Source organism: Symphalangus syndactylus, chromosome 7 (genome assembly GCF_028878055.3).
Source record: "Symphalangus syndactylus isolate Jambi chromosome 7, NHGRI_mSymSyn1-v2.1_pri, whole genome shotgun sequence".
Lineage (NCBI taxonomy): Eukaryota > Metazoa > Chordata > Mammalia > Primates > Hylobatidae > Symphalangus > Symphalangus syndactylus.
Window position 1 is genome coordinate 14,075,945 of NC_072429.2, and position 19,572 is coordinate 14,095,516.

The 19,572-nt window shown below is 52.4% G+C and overlaps 1 protein-coding gene across 2 annotated transcripts in view; it reads right to left on the reverse strand.

Moving 5' to 3' along the window:
• The window catches only part of NEURL1B (neuralized E3 ubiquitin protein ligase 1B), a 49,740-nt gene extending 41,455 nt beyond the window's left edge, over window positions 1-8,285 (reverse strand). For both annotated transcript variants that reach the window (XM_055285233.2, XM_055285234.2), the window contains exon 1: window positions 8,111-8,285. In XM_055285233.2, coding sequence (XP_055141208.1) covers window positions 8,111-8,141 — 31 coding nt within the window. In that variant the 5' untranslated portion in view covers window positions 8,142-8,285. The remainder of the gene's footprint in view (window positions 1-8,110) is intronic.
• Between the last annotated feature and the right edge of the window lie 11,287 nt (window positions 8,286-19,572).

Below are 19,572 nucleotides of genomic sequence, written 5' to 3' on the forward strand. Positions count from 1 at the left end.
TGAAACCCCATCTCTACTAAAAATACAAAATTTAGCCAGGTGTGTCGGCGGGTGCCTGTAGTCTCAGCTACTCGGGAGGTTGAGGCCAGAGAATTGCTTGAACCCGGGAGGCAAAGGTTGCAGTGAGCTAAGACTGCACCACTGCACTCCAGCCTGGGCAACAGAATAAGACTCTGTCTCAAAAAAAAAAAAAAAAAAAAAAAAAAAAAAAGTGAAGGGCTCTGCAGGAGTTGGGCAGATGGGCGCTGGAAGGCATTCCCTGGAAGACCCCAGGGTCAAAAGGTGTCTTCGTGGATAATTCATCTGAGATGCATTGGATACTCCAGGGCCTCTGCAAGAACCATGTCAAGTCCCAGCTTGGCTAATTACCTGTGTACTCCAGTGACAGGCACGCTCTCCCCGCTTTCCAGTTCCAGACAGTTCCTACAGTTAGTTCCTCCTTTGGCTGAACTGGAATCTGCTCTCCTTTGATGTCTACACACTGGTCATGTCTGCACTGGGTCCACCGTGCCCTTCCCCTTCAGGTCTGCAGGCGGCTCTCAGGCCGCCACGGCCCCCCAGACTGTGTTGCTGGAGAGTCTTTGCCTCTCTGGGGATGGCACGGCCTTTGATTTGCTGCCCAGAAAGCCCTCAGGGCATCAGCTCTCCCCTGACCTGCCTTGGCAGGGAGTTGGAGATTCGCACACCAGACCTTGGGGACTATCTGCTGGGAATCCCCATGGTGAACCCACAGGCTGCCTGGAGAGGGCCCCCACCCTGCCATGCCTAGAGGTGCGATGTGAGACAAAGAAAAGTAGAAGAACTAGGTGAGCAATTAAAAATAAACCTGCCAAGATTTCTAAACGCTTACAGATTTCTGCCAGATATGACGAAGGCTTCCAGTGCAAATGGAAACGTCCTCCATGGGAACCCTCCACCCTGACCCAACATTTCCTTCCACACTGACGTTCCTTCCCTCTAGCTGGAATCTTGTTGGACTGCTTGAGCCGTGCTCCCTGGGGAAGTTACCTTCCCTCTCTGTGCCTATGTTCTCCCAAGAGTTGGGGCACTAATAATAGGAGCCATCTCACAGGGCTTGTCCTGAAAGGCATGGACGTACCTGCCGAGAACACTGTCTGGCACAGACGGGCTATGTGAGACAAGTTAGTGGTTAGTGTCTGTCTCCCTTGAGAGCACCCAATCCTAAGATCAGTGTGGAGGAGGGGCCCATCTCCCAGTGAATACACAGTCCTAGCAGGTGCTACGTGAGCACTTAGTACCTGCTGGACACTTGGCATGCCTGACAGGTAACATCATTCTCCCCTTTCTGTAGAAGAGGAAACCGAGGCTTAGAGAGGTTATGTCACTTGTCTGGCTAAAAAGGGGAGAGGACCAGACTCAGAACCAAGAAGGAAGGACTCCAGCCAGTGCGGTTAATCTGCTGCTGCTGGGGGCACAGCATGGGGACAGGACGCTTCTCACCTGCAGGACAGACGTGGGCCTGGATGACAAAGGGCTCTCACCCCCACCTGGGCCCTTGCTCACTGGCTGGTGGGGCTGCCTGGAGGTCCGGGATGGGGGAAGGCCTGTGAGCACCCTGGGCCCGGGGAAGGCATTGGGAGTACTGTGATGCTTGCCACTGGGGGCTGGGGGTGGTGGCATGGGCCAGTTTTTACCGGGCAGAGAGTCAGGAGCCTGAGTCCTAGTTGGGCAGGAAGAAGGAGCACAGAACTCAAGCTCACCCCTTCTCCTCTCAGGCAAGATTCCCAGAGGCCACATCCAGCTTTTGAGTTCCAGAGTCTATAGGCCTGGGGTGAGGTGGGCGGGGGCAGGGGGCTTCTCTAGGCACAGCTTCATTTTGACGGCTGTGGACAGAAGTAATTCATCTTCAGAGGGCAAAGGGAGTGCACCTGCAGGAAGGATGGGGCTCAGGTGCTCAGGACGAGGACAAGGGGCAGCAGCAAGTCAGCAAGAGGAGCCCCAAGAGGTCCCAGGGTGCAGTGCCCCATGGGATGGAGGGGAAGGGGTGTGGTGCCCAGCATGCCTGGGATCCAATTCGCTGTGCCACTTCCTGGCCACCTGGGCCGGGCAGATCTCACTACCCCTCTGAGCCTCAGTTTCCCCTTCTGTAACATGAGAAGACTGCCTCGCAAGGCTCTCACGATGGTTTCAATGGGATGGAATAAAGGGCCTAGTGCAGGGCAGGTGTGCAGAAACTCGGACCACCCCGCAACGCTGCCCAGGTGAGCGTGTGCTACCTGCCGGGCTGCGACCTGGCGCCCTCCCTCTTCCCTCTCTGCTTTAAGCTCTAACCACACACCTGGCTTCTGGGCTTCTATTTTAAGCCCTCAGAGAGCACCATAAGTACAGAAAGCCCTTTGGTCCAAAAGAGAAGCAGAGCTGACTCTTCTCCATGGGGGAGATTAAACAGCCTGTTCTGAGCGGCCCTTGAGGTCCAGCCCAGGGAAAATGCTACGGCCCTGCTGGCAAACACAGCACATTATCCTGGTTGGGAGTGTGGCAGCTGAGAAATCCAAGCCTCCTGACTGCAGCCTGGCCTACAAGAAGCCTCCTCTTACCCCTGGCCCCCGCCTCCAGACTTTCCCATTGCTGTGACCCCACATCCCACCCCCATTTGCACTGGGGTCCTCAGAACTCCACAGCTCCTCATACCTGTGCTGCTCTCCCTCCCTCAGGCCTTTGCACATGGTGCCCTGGACAGCCTTTCTCACTCCCTTCTAGCTGATGTCTCTTCTTTCCAGGCTCAGCTAGACAGAGCGCACCTCCTCCAGGAAGCCTCCTCTGCATCTTCTGGGCTCTCACAACTCCCTGAGCTTCCCCCCGACCACGTACTGTAACTGCTGTGTCCTTATTGGTCTCTCCTGCTAGAACTTGAGTCCCTAAACCCAGGCTGTGTTCCCCTGCCCAGCATGGAGCCTGGCCTGGAGGTTTGGTGAACACAGGAGAACTGTAAATGCAACTCACCGGGCAGACCCTTCTTAGCAGAAATCAGGTGTTCAGGAAACAGCCCAAGGAACCCTTGGGAATTGCTGTCAGTAGACAGGAAAGGGGTGCCTCCCCATCTTCAGCCCCTTGGTTTGAGGCTTGTGGTCACCTGGGGCAGGGTTTTCAAGGCAAGGAGTGAAGGGCACCTGTCAGCCAGCCCCGTGCAGGGACTCCAGGAGCAGGCCTGAGGCCTCTCTTCCCAGAACCACGATGGCTACCATCCTGGGTATGTGTTGAACCCTCACTTTCTCTATTCCACGTAATTCCCACACCCACCAACCGTGAAGGAGCTACCCCTAGTCTCCCTGTAAGGAAACTGAGGCAGAGAGAGGTCATGCCATTGGGAATTGGCCGAGCTGAAATTTAAACCCAGGCAGCTTGACTCTAAGATCTGAGTCTAACACCATAACACCAGCCTTGCACTGCTGTAGGCCAAGGGCCTTCCAACTCTCAACGGCTCCCGCTGTGACCCAGGGAAAGAAATGCATTTTACACGGCAACGCCAAAACACACATCTCACACACACCTGCATGTGCAACTGAAACAAAAGTTTCTGAGGCAAAAATACTCTTACTACATAAATGCACCAGATTTTTAAAATTCTATGTCATTAAAGATTTTTTTTACAGCCGGTCACAACCCACGGTGGAGAGACCACATGGTCTGGTGGCCAGGCCTTGCTTGGAGTGTTGGGTGCTGACTTTCCCTCTCTGAGTCACAGCGTAGCAGTACCTTGTGCTCTCCAGTGATGTGACCAAATGGGTGCCCCGTTCCGTTAGAGCATGTTGGCCCCTTCCACTAGGGCCAGCTCATGAGGGTAGCAGGCGATTCTGATTCTACAGAATCACTGATAGAGGTGGCTCTTAATGACCTGGTGGAAGGGAGGAAGATGGGACAAGACAAGCAAGGTAAAGCCCAACTGAACGTGAAGTTGTGACTGGGGAAGGGGGAGGAGAGGTAGAAAGAGAAAAGGCAACATCACTCCATAGGCCATCCATGCAGTATTGCCATGGCTGGAAGGAGGGTGACAAGGGTCGCTGTCCTCCCAAGAGCTGAGAAAGTCCAGATCCAGGGAAAACAGTGGCTGCCAGGCCCTGGGAGCAACACCACCCATGGCTGATAGGAAGCCAGGGAGCAGCAGATGTGTCCCGGGTAGGCTCAGCATCCACATGGCCCCTTATCTGGGCCAAAAAGAGAAAGGGGCTCTGCAAGGGAGGGTGTCAGAGTGTCTGGGGTAGGCAAGTGCTTCTTTGTCTGGATGCAGCACTTACAGACTGTCCACGTAGGTTAGGGGAGGCTGCTTCTCCCCTTACTCTGTGTCCTTGACCTCTCTGAGCCTCCACTTGCTGCCCTGTAAAATGGGGATAAATATAGTCCCTCTAAAGGGTTGTTATGAGGATTTCAAATAGGTACTGTGGGTAAAGCCCTTGACCAAGGGCTTGGTATAGAGCGGGATCAACACACTTTCCTCACTCCAAAGCTCCAGGATGGCCGGTTATTGAGCTAATACGAAAAAGCTGTTGGTTTGGTCAAGTGTGGGCCACCTTAATGATTAAACCCAACCTGTTGTTTGAATTTAGTGTATTCTCCAACCAGAGCTGCGGGCGAGCCCAAGAGGCGAGAAGGAAGGGATTGGAATGTGCTGTTAGGAGAAGAAGAGGATGAGTCCCTCCCTCCACCTCCCCTCACTCTCATCCTGGAATGCTGCCCTCTTCTATCCCCACCTGCTTACACTTTTTTTCTCCCTTCAAATACCCAGATGGAGGCTAACGGACTCGAGAGAGAAGGACTACACGGCATTAGGGGTCAGACAGGTCTCAGTCTTCTAAGCCCAGCTTTGCCACTGCCTAACTGTATGCAAAGTGTCTTAATCTCTTTAAAATGGAGGAGAACGGCACCTTACTTTGCAGGGTTGAGTTGCAACTGGAAAGAGAATGTAGAGCACACAGTAGGAGCTTAGTAGATATGAGGTCCTGAGCTGCACGGTTCTGTTTAAAGGGCGTTTCTCTGAATATGCTGATGCGCTTTGCAAGAGCTGACAAGAGGCTTCCGCAATTGATCATAAAGAACCTTCCCTTTCTTTGGCATTTCCTTATTGTATAGCATAGCATGCCACGTGCATGGCGGGGAACCCAATAAATGTTATCTAAATCACGGGCTGGGAGGCCACAGCATGTCAGAATAAGAATGCAGGACTTTGGAGCTAAGTTAACCTAGATTTCAATCCCAGTTCTGCCAACTAGGTGAACTATGTGAGCTGAGACAAGCCACTTTACCTCTCTGAACCTTGGCTTCTGAACTGTAATACGGAGACGATAATGTCTACTACATTGAGGGATGTTAGAAGAATTAAATTCGTCCATTCATCCCATCCAACATGTACTTACTGAACATTTACTCTGTACTAGCCACTGCTCCAGGTGCTAAACGTATAGCAGTGAATAAAACACAAAATCTCCCTGGGGGAGACAGACAAGAAACTGCTAACCACACATACAGCGTGTCGCACAGTGACACATGCTAAGGAGAAACTTAAAGCTGGGTCAAAGGAGTGGGGTTGGTGGCAACAGCAGGCCCCTCATTCAAGCAGAGACCCCAGGGAAGCCTGGTGGGGGCCATGGGGAGGAGGGCAGAAGAATGTGCCGGGGAGAGGGATGCGGAAGTGCAGAGCCTTGAGGAGAAGCATGCTTGGCGTGTAAATGAAGCCACATATGCAGGAAGCCTGGCATGGAATCCAGGTGCTCAGCAAATGCCAGCTCTCTATTTCAAGTCCCGCAGAAAGAACCCCACGCATGTGTCCTTTTCCTGAGAACGAAAGCACAAGGATTCTACAGGGCAAGACTGTGCCAAGTGTTCCTTCAGCCTGAGATTCAGGCAACATTCGAGCTGCACCACCAGTTTTTGAGCCCTTGCCAGGCACCAGTCTCTGGGATGGGCAACCAGGGATACAAGATGATCAAGACAAGGGCTCTGTCCTCAGGGAACCCCAACGAGTCACAGAGACAGGCAATGACAATGCAGTCATTGCAACGATGAGCAGGAAAGGACTTCAGGTATCCAGGTAGCAGAGCAAAGGATGAGACTGTGGGTGGTCAGGGAAGGCTTCCTGGAGGAGGTAACCACAACTGGATTTTGAAAGGCAGACTAGACAAGAAAGGACAGTCCATGCGTGGGGACCGTCACATGCCAAGCATAGAGGTATAAAAAACAGCACAGGGTGTGCAAGAAAATCATACTGGTAGGTCGGAAAACAATTAACGGCCCTTCATATTCTTGGCACCTGCCACCCGATGTGACTCAAGAATTCCAGTTCTGACCCCTTCCTCAAACTCAGTGCAAGCTTCAAGCCCCAGAGGAGAGTCTGAATTCCCCATACTTAGACACTGCAGTGGGTAACCAACCTTAACTGCCGGCTCCCAGCCTAGGGTGGCCCAGCCCACAGAGAGAGAGTTGAGAGGGATGGAGAATACATAAATCACCAGCTATATTTAGCCTGCCTGGCGTGTGTCTGTCCCTTTACGCACCCCAAGGCTGACCCACAGGTGGCAGAATGGCTTTTTACTAGAATAGTATAAACATTTTTAAATTAAGAAACCGAGCAAAGGGGCCTGTGCTGAGGTGCCTCATCCGAGAGTCTTTGTGGCGAGAATATCTGCTGCCCTATTTGCCAGCATCCCCAGATATCTCCTGACCGGCGGGTGGGTTCTCCCCCAACCTGGCAATAGCCCTGTCCACAGGAGGTAGAGGCCATTCTCCAGTAAGCAGACCTGGGTTCTAATCCCACCTCTGCCACTGACTGGCTGGTGACTCTGCTGATGATTTCAGCTCTCTGGGAATTTGAACGTTTGAGTGCAGCTGCTCAGAGGCTTGTAAAGTAGGAGCTGGCTCCTCTTCCATAAGCTGACCCTGGGAATCCTGGGCTCAGCACTGTCCATTTCAACCCGCTCCAGGGGAAGTTATCCTTTAAGAGCATGTAATGCCTAGAAGGAGAGCTATATGGGAGTATTATAGCAGAGATGGGGTGATATGTCCCTCTTCTGGAACCTCACACTAAATTAACCTCACAGCTGACTTGCTTCCCCATTGAGCCGAGCCTTTGTGCTTTAAACACACACACACTCCTCTCACCTTTTGCCCAAAGGATGCTACAAAGGCCCAGCCTTAAGACAAAATACTTCTAAATACTTGGGCGTGTGAGGGGAGGGAGGGCAGAGAGACACAGGTCCCACTCCAGATTCTCCCACTACTAGCTGTGTGACCTTGGGTGAGTCATTTCACCTCTTCTGACACTCAATTTTTTTTATTTGTAAAACTGGGATACACATCTTTATCGCGAAGCTTCTTTGCATACCGAGCTGGGGTATGCAAAGTGCTGGGCACTGAGCCTCCACGGGCGCGCGCGGGCGCGGGACCGCTGATCTGTTCCCACAATTATCATGTATTTTCCAGTAAGGCCTCCTCCTACCCCGTTACCCTGCTCCGGATCCCCTCACTCCGGTCCCAGAAATTCTGGGGTTGATTTTAACTAGGGGGCGATGCGATCTACAGCAGCGACTCCGAGGGGGCGATGGAGTCCCCAGTGGAGCGGACACCAGAGGGGGGCGCAACCGGGGTGCGCGTGGGAACGTGGCCAAAGCAAGGCAGCATGCGCCGCGGGGGCGCTGGGAGGCTGGAAACTGGGGTGCCCCTGCGAGCACCCCTCATTCTCGGCAGCTGCAGTCTCGGCACCACGCGTGGCTTCTGACCGTCGGAAGCCCTGGCGAGCCCGGCTCCAGTCACCCCCACCCAGGTCGCCTAGAGTTTGCTCATCAGCGCCCTCGGGCTGGAACAAAGGCGAGGGGGCGCGCGGCATCGCCCCAGCGGCCCTTTTTGCGCATCTGGCTAAAGCCAGGAGAATGAGGACTGGGGTCCCCAAGGTAACCAGGACGCGGTACCCGCCCTCCCGGGGCGCAAAGCCCAGCCGCGGGGCGCGCGCCGGGCTGGGGTCCGGGAGGTACCGGAGACTCCAGCCCGCTGCGCGCCGAGGGCTCCAAGGGGCGTGGGATGGCTCTCCAGAGTCACCCAGCGGGTCCCCTGGAGGAGAGAAGCCCGGCGCCCGCCTCCCGGGCAGGGCTCCCCGGCGTACCTGGCAGGGTCCGGTGCACCGTGTTGCCCATCGCTGCGTCGGGCGCGGCGTTGGCGGCGGCGCGCTCTGGGCGCGCGGAGGCTAATTACGCGGCGGGCCAGGGACCAGGACCGGGGTCGACGCTCCGGGGCATCGCCGCTGCACTGGCGAGCCGGCGGGCGGCAGCTGGGGCGGGAGCCAGGAGGGAGCGGCGGCGGCGCCTGCGGGAGGAGGAGGCGGAGCCACCGGCCCGGGCCCGCCGGCTCCGCCCCCGCCTCCCACCGCCTCCAACAGTGCAGGGGCGGGGCCGCGGCCGCCGCATCTTTTGAAAGTTTGCACCAGGCGGCGGGAGAAGCACAGCCAAGCCTCCCGCCCTCGCCGCTCCCGCGCCCGGGCCGGGAAGGCGCGCAGGGCAGCTGGGTGCCCTCGGGTACCAGGATCGGCAGTCTGCTGGCCTCTCACCCATTTGTTCTAACACTTTGAGAAGGCCCACTGTGTGCCAGGCCCTCTTCCAGGCGCGGGGCCCCAGCCGGCCAAGTCCTAGCCCCGGCAGACCTCTTTGGAGAGTGCTTCGGCCGCGGGGGACTTACACAGAGGCAGAAGGGCGCCTGAGACCGTGTAAAGGGCTTGGAGACAGTACGCCCAGGGTTCCCGGGTTTGGGTGGAGTCTTTTCTATCCCCTAGGCCAGGTGCCAAGGAATAGAAGAAACCTAGTGTCCAAAGATTGGGAAGAGGGAACCCATATTCATTAACTTATTCGCTCATTCATTAAAAGATTTATTGAGCACATTCTATGCTCCAGGCACTGTGCTGGGCCGGGTAGATACAGACAAGGTCCCCACTGCCCTGGAGATGGCATGCTGAAGATAGAAATAACAAGCAATTGTGATCACATTATATAATAATCAAAGCCACGGAGAAAATAAAACAGATCCCAGTAGAGTGATGAGATGACATTGTTTGGGGGTTTAGGGAGAATCTGGGGTGGGGGCACATAAGCTCCATCTGATGGACTAGAAGGCATCGGCCATGGGAAGAGATAGGTAGAGTGTTCCTGGCAGAGGCAGTAACAGGCATTCCTCATTCAGGCACCTGGACCACACTCAGTGGGAAGTGCAGCTGTGCCCTTCTCGAGCTCCATTTCACAGGCTGGAACACTGAGGCCTAGGAAGTGCAGTGACTTCCCCAAGAAGACCCGATTTCAAATGAGTTGTGTTTTTTTCAATTCTATTTTCCATGCTCTTGTATCCCTTGAGACCTTATGAAATATGTATTATTACTTCCATTTCACAGATAGGGAAATTGAGGCTCTGAGAGTGGAAGAGAGGTGCCCAAGATCTTCCAATGGTACAGGGCAAAGCTAGCCTGAAGCTATGCGAATAAAAGCGGGGTATTCAGGAGACAGCCTTCTGCATCTCCGGTGCCTTCTGCTTACAGTACATGACCCATCCCAGAGGGTTCTAGGGTCTTTAAGGCCAGCTCCAAGCTTCCACTTCCGGGAAACCTTGATTCCCCACCCCACCCTGACGTCATATGTCTGAATATAAGATTGCCTTGTATTTGAGTTACTAATTTCTCATATTACAGATGCTCGCTCGGTGACTTAATTTTTAACCCCAAAGTTCTGTTTGAGAAAGGTCCGTTAGCGTGATCCCACTTTTTTTTTTTTTTGAGACACTCTCGCTCTGTCACCCAGGCTGGAGTGCAATGGCACAATCTTAGCTCACTCAACCTCTGCCTCCCGAGTTCAAGCGATTCTCCTGCCTCAGCCTCCCGAGTAGCTGGGATTACAGGCGCCCACTACCATGCCTGGCTAATTTTTGTATTTTTAGTAGAGATGGGATTTCACCATGTTGGCCAGGCTGGTCTCAAACTTCTGACCTTAAGCAGTTCCCCTGCCTCAGCCTCCCAAAGTGCTGGGATTACAGGCCTGAGCCGCCTCACCTGGCTGATCCTCCTTTAATCTATGTGACATTGGGTTGCATATGGAGGTCAGCAGTATTATAAAGCGAATCGAGGGAATTTTCCTCAGATAAGGCAATGCAAACAAATATGACTTTGTGACGGCGAGGGTGAGAGGTTGTTGTGAACAGGCCTTTTAAAGGCCACTTTCAGAGTACCTCAGTAAGTGGCCATGTTGTGCAGATCACAAATACTCACCTGCAGCAAATGAATCCCCACTGTCAAAATGTGATGCGGATTGGACCTGCGGTGGAGACACAGTGCCCAGCGGTTGCCTGACACATGGATTCGAAAGGGCTGTGTGTTAGCATCTGGATTTCTAAGAGTACGATGTGTTGTAGTAAAAAGCTGCCCCCCCCCACACACGATGGTGACACTAGTGTCAAAGCCACGCAGAAAATAATTGGAATCAAACTGTTTCCTGAAATTTGAAACTGACAAAAGCAATCTTTCCATATTAGTATTCTATATGAGAATAATTGCAAATATGTTTATATAACTAAAGTAATAAATGAAATATTTTAAGTAGATGTCTGACTATTTCATCTTCACCCCATTCAGTTTATATTATTCAACAATAAAGTGCATCTTCTCATAGGGAGAATGGGGATTGCCTGTAACATTTACTTGGATTGCCTTATATTTGGGTACATACAGTAGTTGCTCACCCCTCTGAGATCCCTCTGCACTTTGTGCTGTCCCTCAATTACACCCTCAAGAAGGTGTTGTAGCTGTTACCTTTCTGTCCTCTGCACTGCCAGACAGGATGCTCCTGTAGGCAGGAAGCAGGCTGTAATCATCTATCAAACCCCAGTGCCCAGAACAGGGCTGGCAGACACAGGTGCTCAATACATATTTGCATAAATTGACTGCAGAGATGCATTGCCTTGAGCTGAGAGAAAAACAGGAAAGAAGGCGAGAGGGAAGAAAGAAGGAATGGAGAAAGGGAGAAAGGGAATAAGAGAGGGAGAGAAGAAGGGAGAGGAGAGAAAGGGCTGTGAGGGAATGAGTTTTCGCTGTTAGCAACCCTAGACCCTGGTGTGACGAATAGTAATAAGTGCAGGGAAAAATACGCAAATGAGCAAAATAGGGATGCATTAACAGAAATATAGTCTTTAGGACAAAGGAGGGGCTTGCTGCAACAGTGCATGTTGGTTAGACCATTCCAGAAGTCGCTTTGGCTCTGGGCACCACACTAGAGAAGGAAGACAAAGCTAGTCCACAAAGGTGGAAGGGTGGCTTTGGGAGAGAGGGAGATCCCTCTCCCTTGAGGTGTGCAAATCGAAACCATGCATTTCCTGCCAGGCAGTTGAGGAGGGGCTTACTGAGTCATGTGTCTTCTAAAGTATACCTTCCAGTACAATCATCCACTGAGCCCCTACAACCCACATGAAGCCATGGGGGCGATTTATGGTTTGAGGTTTATGAGTCTGATTGGTCCTGCCTCTACTGACCCTGAGAGGACTGCAGAGGTGCTCCCCTGTCTTTGCAGCTTGTGTACCAAGCTGATCTCCTGGGATGTGGGCCTCCCAATTTTTTTGCCTCTCCCAATCTCACCTCTTCCCACTAGCTCCCAAGCAGGGCTGGCCGGGACACTGTGGAACTGCTGTCTGCATGTGTTAGGGGCCTAGGATCCAGGCACTATGTCTAACAGCAACAAGGGAAGGGAAGGGACTGTTGGACTCTGAGCACCTGCTGCACAGGAGCCTTTATAACCACAGGGATGGAATCTGAATCTCTTCCTTCTCCAAATATTATAGTCATACCACATCCAAGGAGATAGATTCTAGCATCCCCATTTTCCGAATGAGGACACCAAGCCTCAGAGAGGTAAAGTCACATGTCTAAGGCTCTGCAGCTGCTAAGAGGAGTTGGGATGTGAACCTGCATCTGCCCATATCCAAGCCTCATCTTCTAAGCAGTGTCTCTTAAAGTTAGAGAGGACAGCTCTGCCCAGGCGCCAAGGCAGCAGGACACCAAGGCTGGAGAGGAATGGGTGGGGTCTCAGAACCAGAACCCGCAGACACTAACGGCTGCCATAGAGCCTGTGGGACAGAGCATGGGGTGGGGACATCTTCGGGCCCGGGCAGCAGCCTCCAGTCACAACAGCTCCTGGATTTGACTTTCACACACATACACATCTCCACCAATCACATCCAGAATTGCACAGACTGTGCCACCCTCCTTTAGCACCAGTACCCATACATGGGTTGCAGGGGCCTCTGGGTGGGGCTGTCTCTCTTGATTATGCTGCGTCAGCAGAGCCTCCCGGGGCAGTAGGTAGTGGGAGTGCCCTGGCCGGGCTCCCTGGCATTGCTCCCTGGGGGCATGCCCTGGCAGGCCCTGTCTCATGCAAAATCAGGCAATCAGGTGCATGTTGTAAAAAGGGTGCACACCGAGCTGCTGTGCCAGGCTAGGGGGTATGCCCACTGTGGATACCTGCGTGAAATGACCCCTTCCTTCAGGGTGTTTGCCCAGCCTCCTCCTCACAACTCAATAGCCGAGTATCTGCAGTCACACTGCAAAGCTCGGTTTTAAAATGGCTGCAGGAAGGCTCTGCTTTTCTACAAACCCTGACTGTGAAACCATCAATTTCCAACAGGTCTTTACCTGAAAAAGCATCATTTTTCAGTGCTGGTTACAAAGTGCCAACTGCATAGTGGGCCCCACGCTGCACCCTCTGAGTGATCCTTGTCGCAGCCTGGCGGCGTGGTCATTAACATAAGTCAATTCCCATTTTGCAGGAGAGGAAGCTGAAGCTCAGAGATGGAAAAGAGCTGCCCAGGTCACACTGCTAGAAGGAGGCAGAACTCAGAGGGTTCTTAGTCCTCTCTGCAGAGGAAATAAGCTCCAGTGATGAGGCCACTTGCTTGATGTAGCACAGCAGTGAGCAGAGAAGGCGGCATCCCTCGGGCTTCAAAACCAGCGCTCCAATAGCAAAGTCATTGAACCAAACTAAGTGTCCATCAACAGTTGATTTGACAAAGAAAATGCGGTACATATACACTATGGAATACCATGCAGCCATAAAAAAAAGATGAAATCATGTCTTTTGCAGCGACAGGGATGGGGCTGGAGGCCATTATCCTAAGTGAAATAACTCAGAAACAGAAAATAAAACACTGGCCAGACACAGTGGCTCATGCCTGTAATCCCAGCACTTTGAGAGGCCGAGACAGGCAGCTCACTGGAAGTCAGGAGTTCAAAACCAGCCTGGCCACCATGGTGAAACCCCGTCTCTACTAAAAATACAAAAATTAGCCTGGTGTGGTAGCATGCACCTGTAATCCCAGCACTTTGGGAGGCCGGGGTGGGCAGATCATTTGAGGTCAGAAGTTCGAGACCAACCTGGCCAACATGGTGAATCCCCATCTCTACTAAAAATACAAAAATTGCCAGGCGTGGTGGTGGTTGCCTGTAATCCCAGCTACTCGGGAGGCCAAGGCAGGAGAATTGCTTGAGCACAGGGGGGCGGAGGTTGCAGTAAGCAGAGATCGTGCCACTGCACTCCAGCCTGGGAGACAGAACGAGACTCCATCACAAACAAACAAACACAAATCAGAAAATCAAACACTGCATGTTCTCACTTCATAAGTGAGGGTTAAACAATAGATACACATGGAACATAAAGATGGAAGCGATAGACGCTGGGGACTCCCAAAGCCAGGATGGTGAGAGGGGAGTAAGGGCTGAAAATTACCTATTGGGCACAATGTTCACAGTTTGGGTGATGGTACACTAGAAGCCCAGACCCCCCCATTACACAATACAACCATGTAACAGGCCTGCACATGTACCCCCGAATCTTAAATTTAAAAAGAAAAAGTAAAAACAAACCAAAAACCCCTGTTGCTCCCACTGCACTGTCCCCAATAAGCAAGTCACTTTTTCTTTTTTTTTGAGACAGAGTCTCACTCTGTCACCCAGGCTGGAGTGCAGTGGCACGATCTTGGCTCACTGTGAGCTCTGCCTCCCGGGTTCACGCCATTCTCCTGCCTCAGCCTCCCGAGTAGCTGGGACTACAGGTGCCCGCCACCAGGCCCGGCTAATTTTTTTTTTTGTATTTTTAGTAGAGACGGGGTTTCACTGTGCTAGCCAGGATGGTCTTGATCTCCTGACCTCATGGTCCGCCTGCCTCAGCCTCCCAAAGTGTTGGGATCACAGGCGTGAGCCACAGCACCCGGCCGAGCAAGTCACTTTTATGTGGTAGAGTCTGGCAGCACGTACCTGGCGGCCAAGGCAAAAAAAGAAAGAAGGCTCATTCCCTGGTTTTCCTTGTCTTGTGCATGCAGACACAGGCTTGGTCCTGGGGCCAGCTCCAAAGGAAGCTCGTTTGTGGTACTCAGGAAGACTGAGTAGACAGAACTTCTTCTTGAGTTTGGCCAAAGACACATCAACAGCATTTAGATGGATAGTCCCATACTAGACATCTAAAAAGGCCAAGGACTGACATTTTCCTGAAATCCAAGGGAGGCAGCCCTACTGGGAGCTGGGGTCATGGGTGCTCCACACTCAACTTTCTCACAACACAGGGACAGAGCTTAGATGCTCTGAAACGCATGTCTTGGGCATGGGACAGAAGCCTGCGGCAAGGGTTGAATTGAACGGAAATCAATCTATCATCCCAATAACTAGCATTCACTGTATGATTACAATAATTACTACACATCATAGCTAACATTTATTGAGTTTCCATGTATGTTCTAAGCCTCACAATAGATGTATTAACCTCACAATTACCCTATGAGATAGTACTGTCAACATGCCCATTTTACAGATGGGGAAACTGAAGCCCACAGAGTGTACATAACTTGGCCACAGTCACACAGGCAGAGAACAGTTTGGCTAAACATCTTAGATTCTGATTTCTTTCATCCTCATTAACAACCCTATTAGCAGGAAAGGAAGTTAAGGGTTAAGGAGCTGATTCTCAGACTCTTGTATTTGTCTCCTCATTTAATCCTCACCTCCTCCTGCAAGGTAGGGGCTGTTATCATCTCCATTCTACAGTGCATGCTGGGAGGCTCAGAGAGGTGAAGCAACTTGTCTAAGGCCACACAGCCAAGAGCGACAGGAGGACTAGAACCCAGCCCACTCTGACCCGAGTCTGTGCTTTCCTCCTCTTGGCCCTTCAGATGGCTGAGAGTTTGCAGAGGGCCTGGCTCATCCTACCTGCAGTAACTTGAGGGCAGGGCTGTGCTAATTCATCTGAGTCCAGTGTCCAGCCCTGGCCTGACCCTGGGATAAACCTGTCCTCTCCTGACTTCCTGGAGCAGCAGAGAACCCACCCAGGGAGACACGGACTTTTGAAGAAAAACTGGAATAATAGATTGTGGCGCTTAAGAACCCAGGCTGAAATCCTGGCTTGGCTACTTACTAACTGAGTGAACTTAAGGGTTATATGTCCTCTCTGTGCCTCAGCTTCTACACTTGTAAAATGGAGCTGCTGACAGTCTATGTCACAGGGCATTTGGAGAAATAGATGCACTGATCAAAAGGGGCTGGCACACAGTGAACAGTCAGTAGATGTGAGCTTGGGAAGGCCTTATCCTTCTCAGGATCTCCCCCACCGGACCCACCCCTGCATGCGCATAAGCTGATTGCAGCCCTTCTCTGCTAAAAGTCCCTTCCCCTGCAGAGAGGGTGTAGATGGGGCCCAGCAGCCTAGGTTTGAGTCCTGGTTCTGCCACTCTCTGGCTGGGTGACTCTGGGCAAGTCATTTCAGCCCTCTGTGGCCATTCCACCTCCTCTGCCAAATAGAGAGATCATCTGTGAGCAGGGCAGAGCCCAAGCCTCCTGGTTAGGCACAGCAGGTCTACTATATTTTGGCCCATGCCACCTTCTGAAGGCTGAGCACTTGCATCCTCCTGCCGTGCTGAACAGTTTGCCGGCTGTGTGTCTTTGTGCATGTACTTAACGTCTCTGAATATCAGTTGCCTCATCTGTAAAGTGGGAATGACGGTAATATCTACCTCACAGCAATGAGGCAATGCGTGGAAAGTCCTCGGCACGGTGTAGGTGCTCAAAAAATGTTTACTGAATGAATGAGTGGATGGATGAACCCAGTGGCAGGGGCTGGATTCACTCACAGGTTATAGGGTATTCATTAAGGGGTCAGGTTCTGGAACCAGACCATCTGGGCTCATAATCTGGCTTCCCGCCTATCTAGCTGTGTGACCCTGAGCTTGTTATTCAACTTCTCTGTGCTTACTTCTTTCATGTGTAAAATCAGCTAATAATAGTACTAGCCCTATAGGATTGTTTTGAGGATTAAATGAGATAATATGTATCAAGTACTTAGAATAGTGCTTGGCACATGGCAAGTGCTTAATAAACGGCAGTCACCACTATTATTAACTATTATTATTCCTGGGGTCAGTTGCTTGGGTGGAGGCACATTTCTCCTACAGGAAAAGAACAGAGTGGGGACACAGGGTGGGCCCAGTAGGTGAAGTTGCCTCTCTTGGCCCTGATCACTGTGGTGTCTTCATGTCTTGGTGCTGGGCGGGGTCAGGAGCAGCCAAGTGGTTGGGAACCCAAGCAGGGAACCAGAGGGGTTGGCCAGCCAGGGGCTAGATGATGCCACACTGAACTGTGCAAGTGAATCATGACTGATGGGCCTTGAACCTTTGGGTGCCTCTGTTGCTCTGTGGTCTTTTGGGACTTCTCAGCTGCCTTGAGCTGGGGCCATATGGGCTCAGAGCATCAGCGGAGTCACAGTAGCACCCAGGGTAACATGAGCTGCAGCAGGAACCTGAGTGGGGAGGTCCCAAGTTGGGAAGGATTTAGGGCAGAACTGGGGTCCTGGAAGCAGGCACGTGTGTGTCCTCCTGAGCCAAAGCTTCATGTGCTGGGCTCTGTCCGTCCAGGAGGCCAGCCCTCATGTGCCACCCATGGGCTCAGCTGGGCTCCCTGGGGAGTAGACACAGGCCTTCCTCCGGCTCTGGCACAGATGCCACAGACGCCAGAGGCCAGCTCTAGGCCCCTGGCTTGGGTATGCAACCAACCCCTTCTACCCAGCTGGGAGGATATTGACCATGTCATGTTCCTGCTCTGAGCCTCAGGCTCCTCATCTGTAGAGTGGGGACAGAAACACCCAGAGTGGGAATGAAATGAAATGAAGCCTGGGAAGGAGCTGGTGCAGAGTGAAGGCTCAGTCAAGACTGAGGTTGGAATTCCCTCATGTTTACAATAAGATCCAGCGTAGCGTACGCTTTTTCTCTAAAGCACATCTGTAGTGTAAATCGAGATTCGGCCGCATCTCTTGAGGTATTGCTAGGAGGCTGGTGGGGTTGGAAAAGGCAGGAGAGCAAAGGCAGACCTTGGGGGGACAAGTGGAGGATCAGGAAGGTGCAACCCAGTAGGCCTCAGAAAGTGTACAAGGGGCCGGGCACGGTGGTTCACGACTGTAATCCCAGCACTTTGGGAGGCTGAGTCGGGTGGATCACCTGAGGTCAGGAGTTCAAGACCAGCCTGCCCAACATGGTGAAATCCTGTCTCTACTAAAAATACAAAAAAATTAGCTGGACATGGTGGCAGGCACCTGTAATCCCAGCTACTCAGAAGGCTGAGGCAAGAGAATTGCTTGAATCTGGGAGGAGGCAGAGGTTGCAGTGAGCAGAGATCATGCCATTGCACTCCAGCCTGGACGACGGAACGAGATTTTGTCTCAAAAAAGAAAAGAAAGTGCAGCAGGGCATAGCTTGGACTCTGGGGCCAGGCTGGCTTGGGCTCAAAACCACTGCTCTGGTTTTCCCAGCCATGTGGCCTCTGGCAAGCAGCCTCCTTCACTGAGCCTCAGTTTCTTCCTCTGAAGAATGAGGAGGGTGGCAGGTTTTGTCTCTCAGGTTCCTGGGAGAGGAAATGAAGCCAGGTGTGTGTCCCTTCTGTTGCCCCATGGCCTGGTGTAGAGACCAGGCTCTTCATCTTGGGAACCACCATTACTATCCCAGGAGAGAGGGTGGGGTTCTCTCTGCTCTCTGTGACAAGGGACCATGCTCCTTATTTATTTAGGGACCCAAGGAGCCACTCTAGCCCATACTGGAGCCTTCCTACCACAATCTGGCTCATGCTCCAAGTCTTTGTTCTTCATCACTTCTTTTTTTCTTTTGCTTTTTCTTTTCTGTTCTTTTCTTTTTTCTTTTTTTTTGAGACAGAGTCTCACCCAGTCAACCAGGCTGGAGTGCAGTGGCACAATCTCAGCTCACTGCAACCTCCCCCTCCTCGGTTCAAGCTGTTCAAGCTGATGCTCCTGCCTCAGCCTCTTGAGCAGCTGGGACTACAGGTGCACGCCACTACACCTGACTAATTTTTGTATTTTTAGTAGAGATGGGGTTTCGCCATGTTGGCCGGGCTGGTCTCAAACTCCCGACCTCAGGTGATCTGCCCACCTCAGCCTCCCAAAGTGCTGAGATTACAGGCGTGAGCCACCGTGTCAGGCCCGTTCTTCATCACTTTGTCTGCTCTTCTCGAGGGGACATGTCTGTCCTGGGAGGCTGGAGGAGTTTGGGCATTGGCTGGGACTCAGAAAGCCCAGGACCAGCTGAGGCTACAGCATTTACCCATCTGGGGGGACCTCAGGCAGGCCTCAGTGTCCTCATCTGTAAAATGGCCATGAAAAGATCAGAGCTGTGAAGTTGTTGTGGGGATCAGATGGGATTCTAATGAGACTGTGACATTGAGGCTGTGGGCATCACAGTCCTGAGGTGGGATATATAGGGCCAGGTTGGGAATCCAGCATTTGGTCACACAGACCCTGGTTTAAATCCCAGCTCTCCTTCTTACTTGCAGTGTGACCTGGGCAAGTGACCTTACCTTGCTCAGAGCAATGGGGTCTCAGTGACAGGCCAAACTCTTGGGACACAAGGACACTGTATAAAGGAGAGTCATTAATGCCATCAGAGGTGTAAAAAGATAATCTCTGGCCCCTGCCACTCCTGTTTGCTTTGCTACCACCGGCCCCTTAACTGGGTGACATCCCAGGAAGGCTCTCTGAAACTCCATCCCATGACTGCTGCTGGAGCGCCTGTTCTGTGCAGCATCTAGCTTCGGACCCTGGGGACCATGGGATGAGCAGCCACTCCCGCTCAGCCACCAGCAAGGACTGCCCATCACAGCCCAGCTGGGGTCAGGATGTTGCTCTGAGAGAATCAGTCAGTCAAGGTGAAGTGGAAAGAACTCCAGGCTTGGGCCAGCCAGGAGTGGGTGACAGGGACAGAGACTTCTTCCTTCCCCAAGCAAATTCATGCAGACAGCCCATCTGTGGGAACCCAGCACCTGCGAGCACTTTCAAGTTCACAGAGCCATTTCCCTTTTGTGGCCTCTTTTCAGATTTATGGGACCCTCTTTGCCCATTTCACTGATAAAGAAACTGCAGCTCGGAGAGGTGAAGGCTTTGCCCTTGGCTACGCAGCTGGGACACAGTGGACTCAGGCCCGTCCGCCACCTCACTGACTCCTCGCCTGCAGAAGGAAGAGATTCCTTAGGCCAAGAGGAAGAAGCCCACGAGAGGAGGTGTGAGT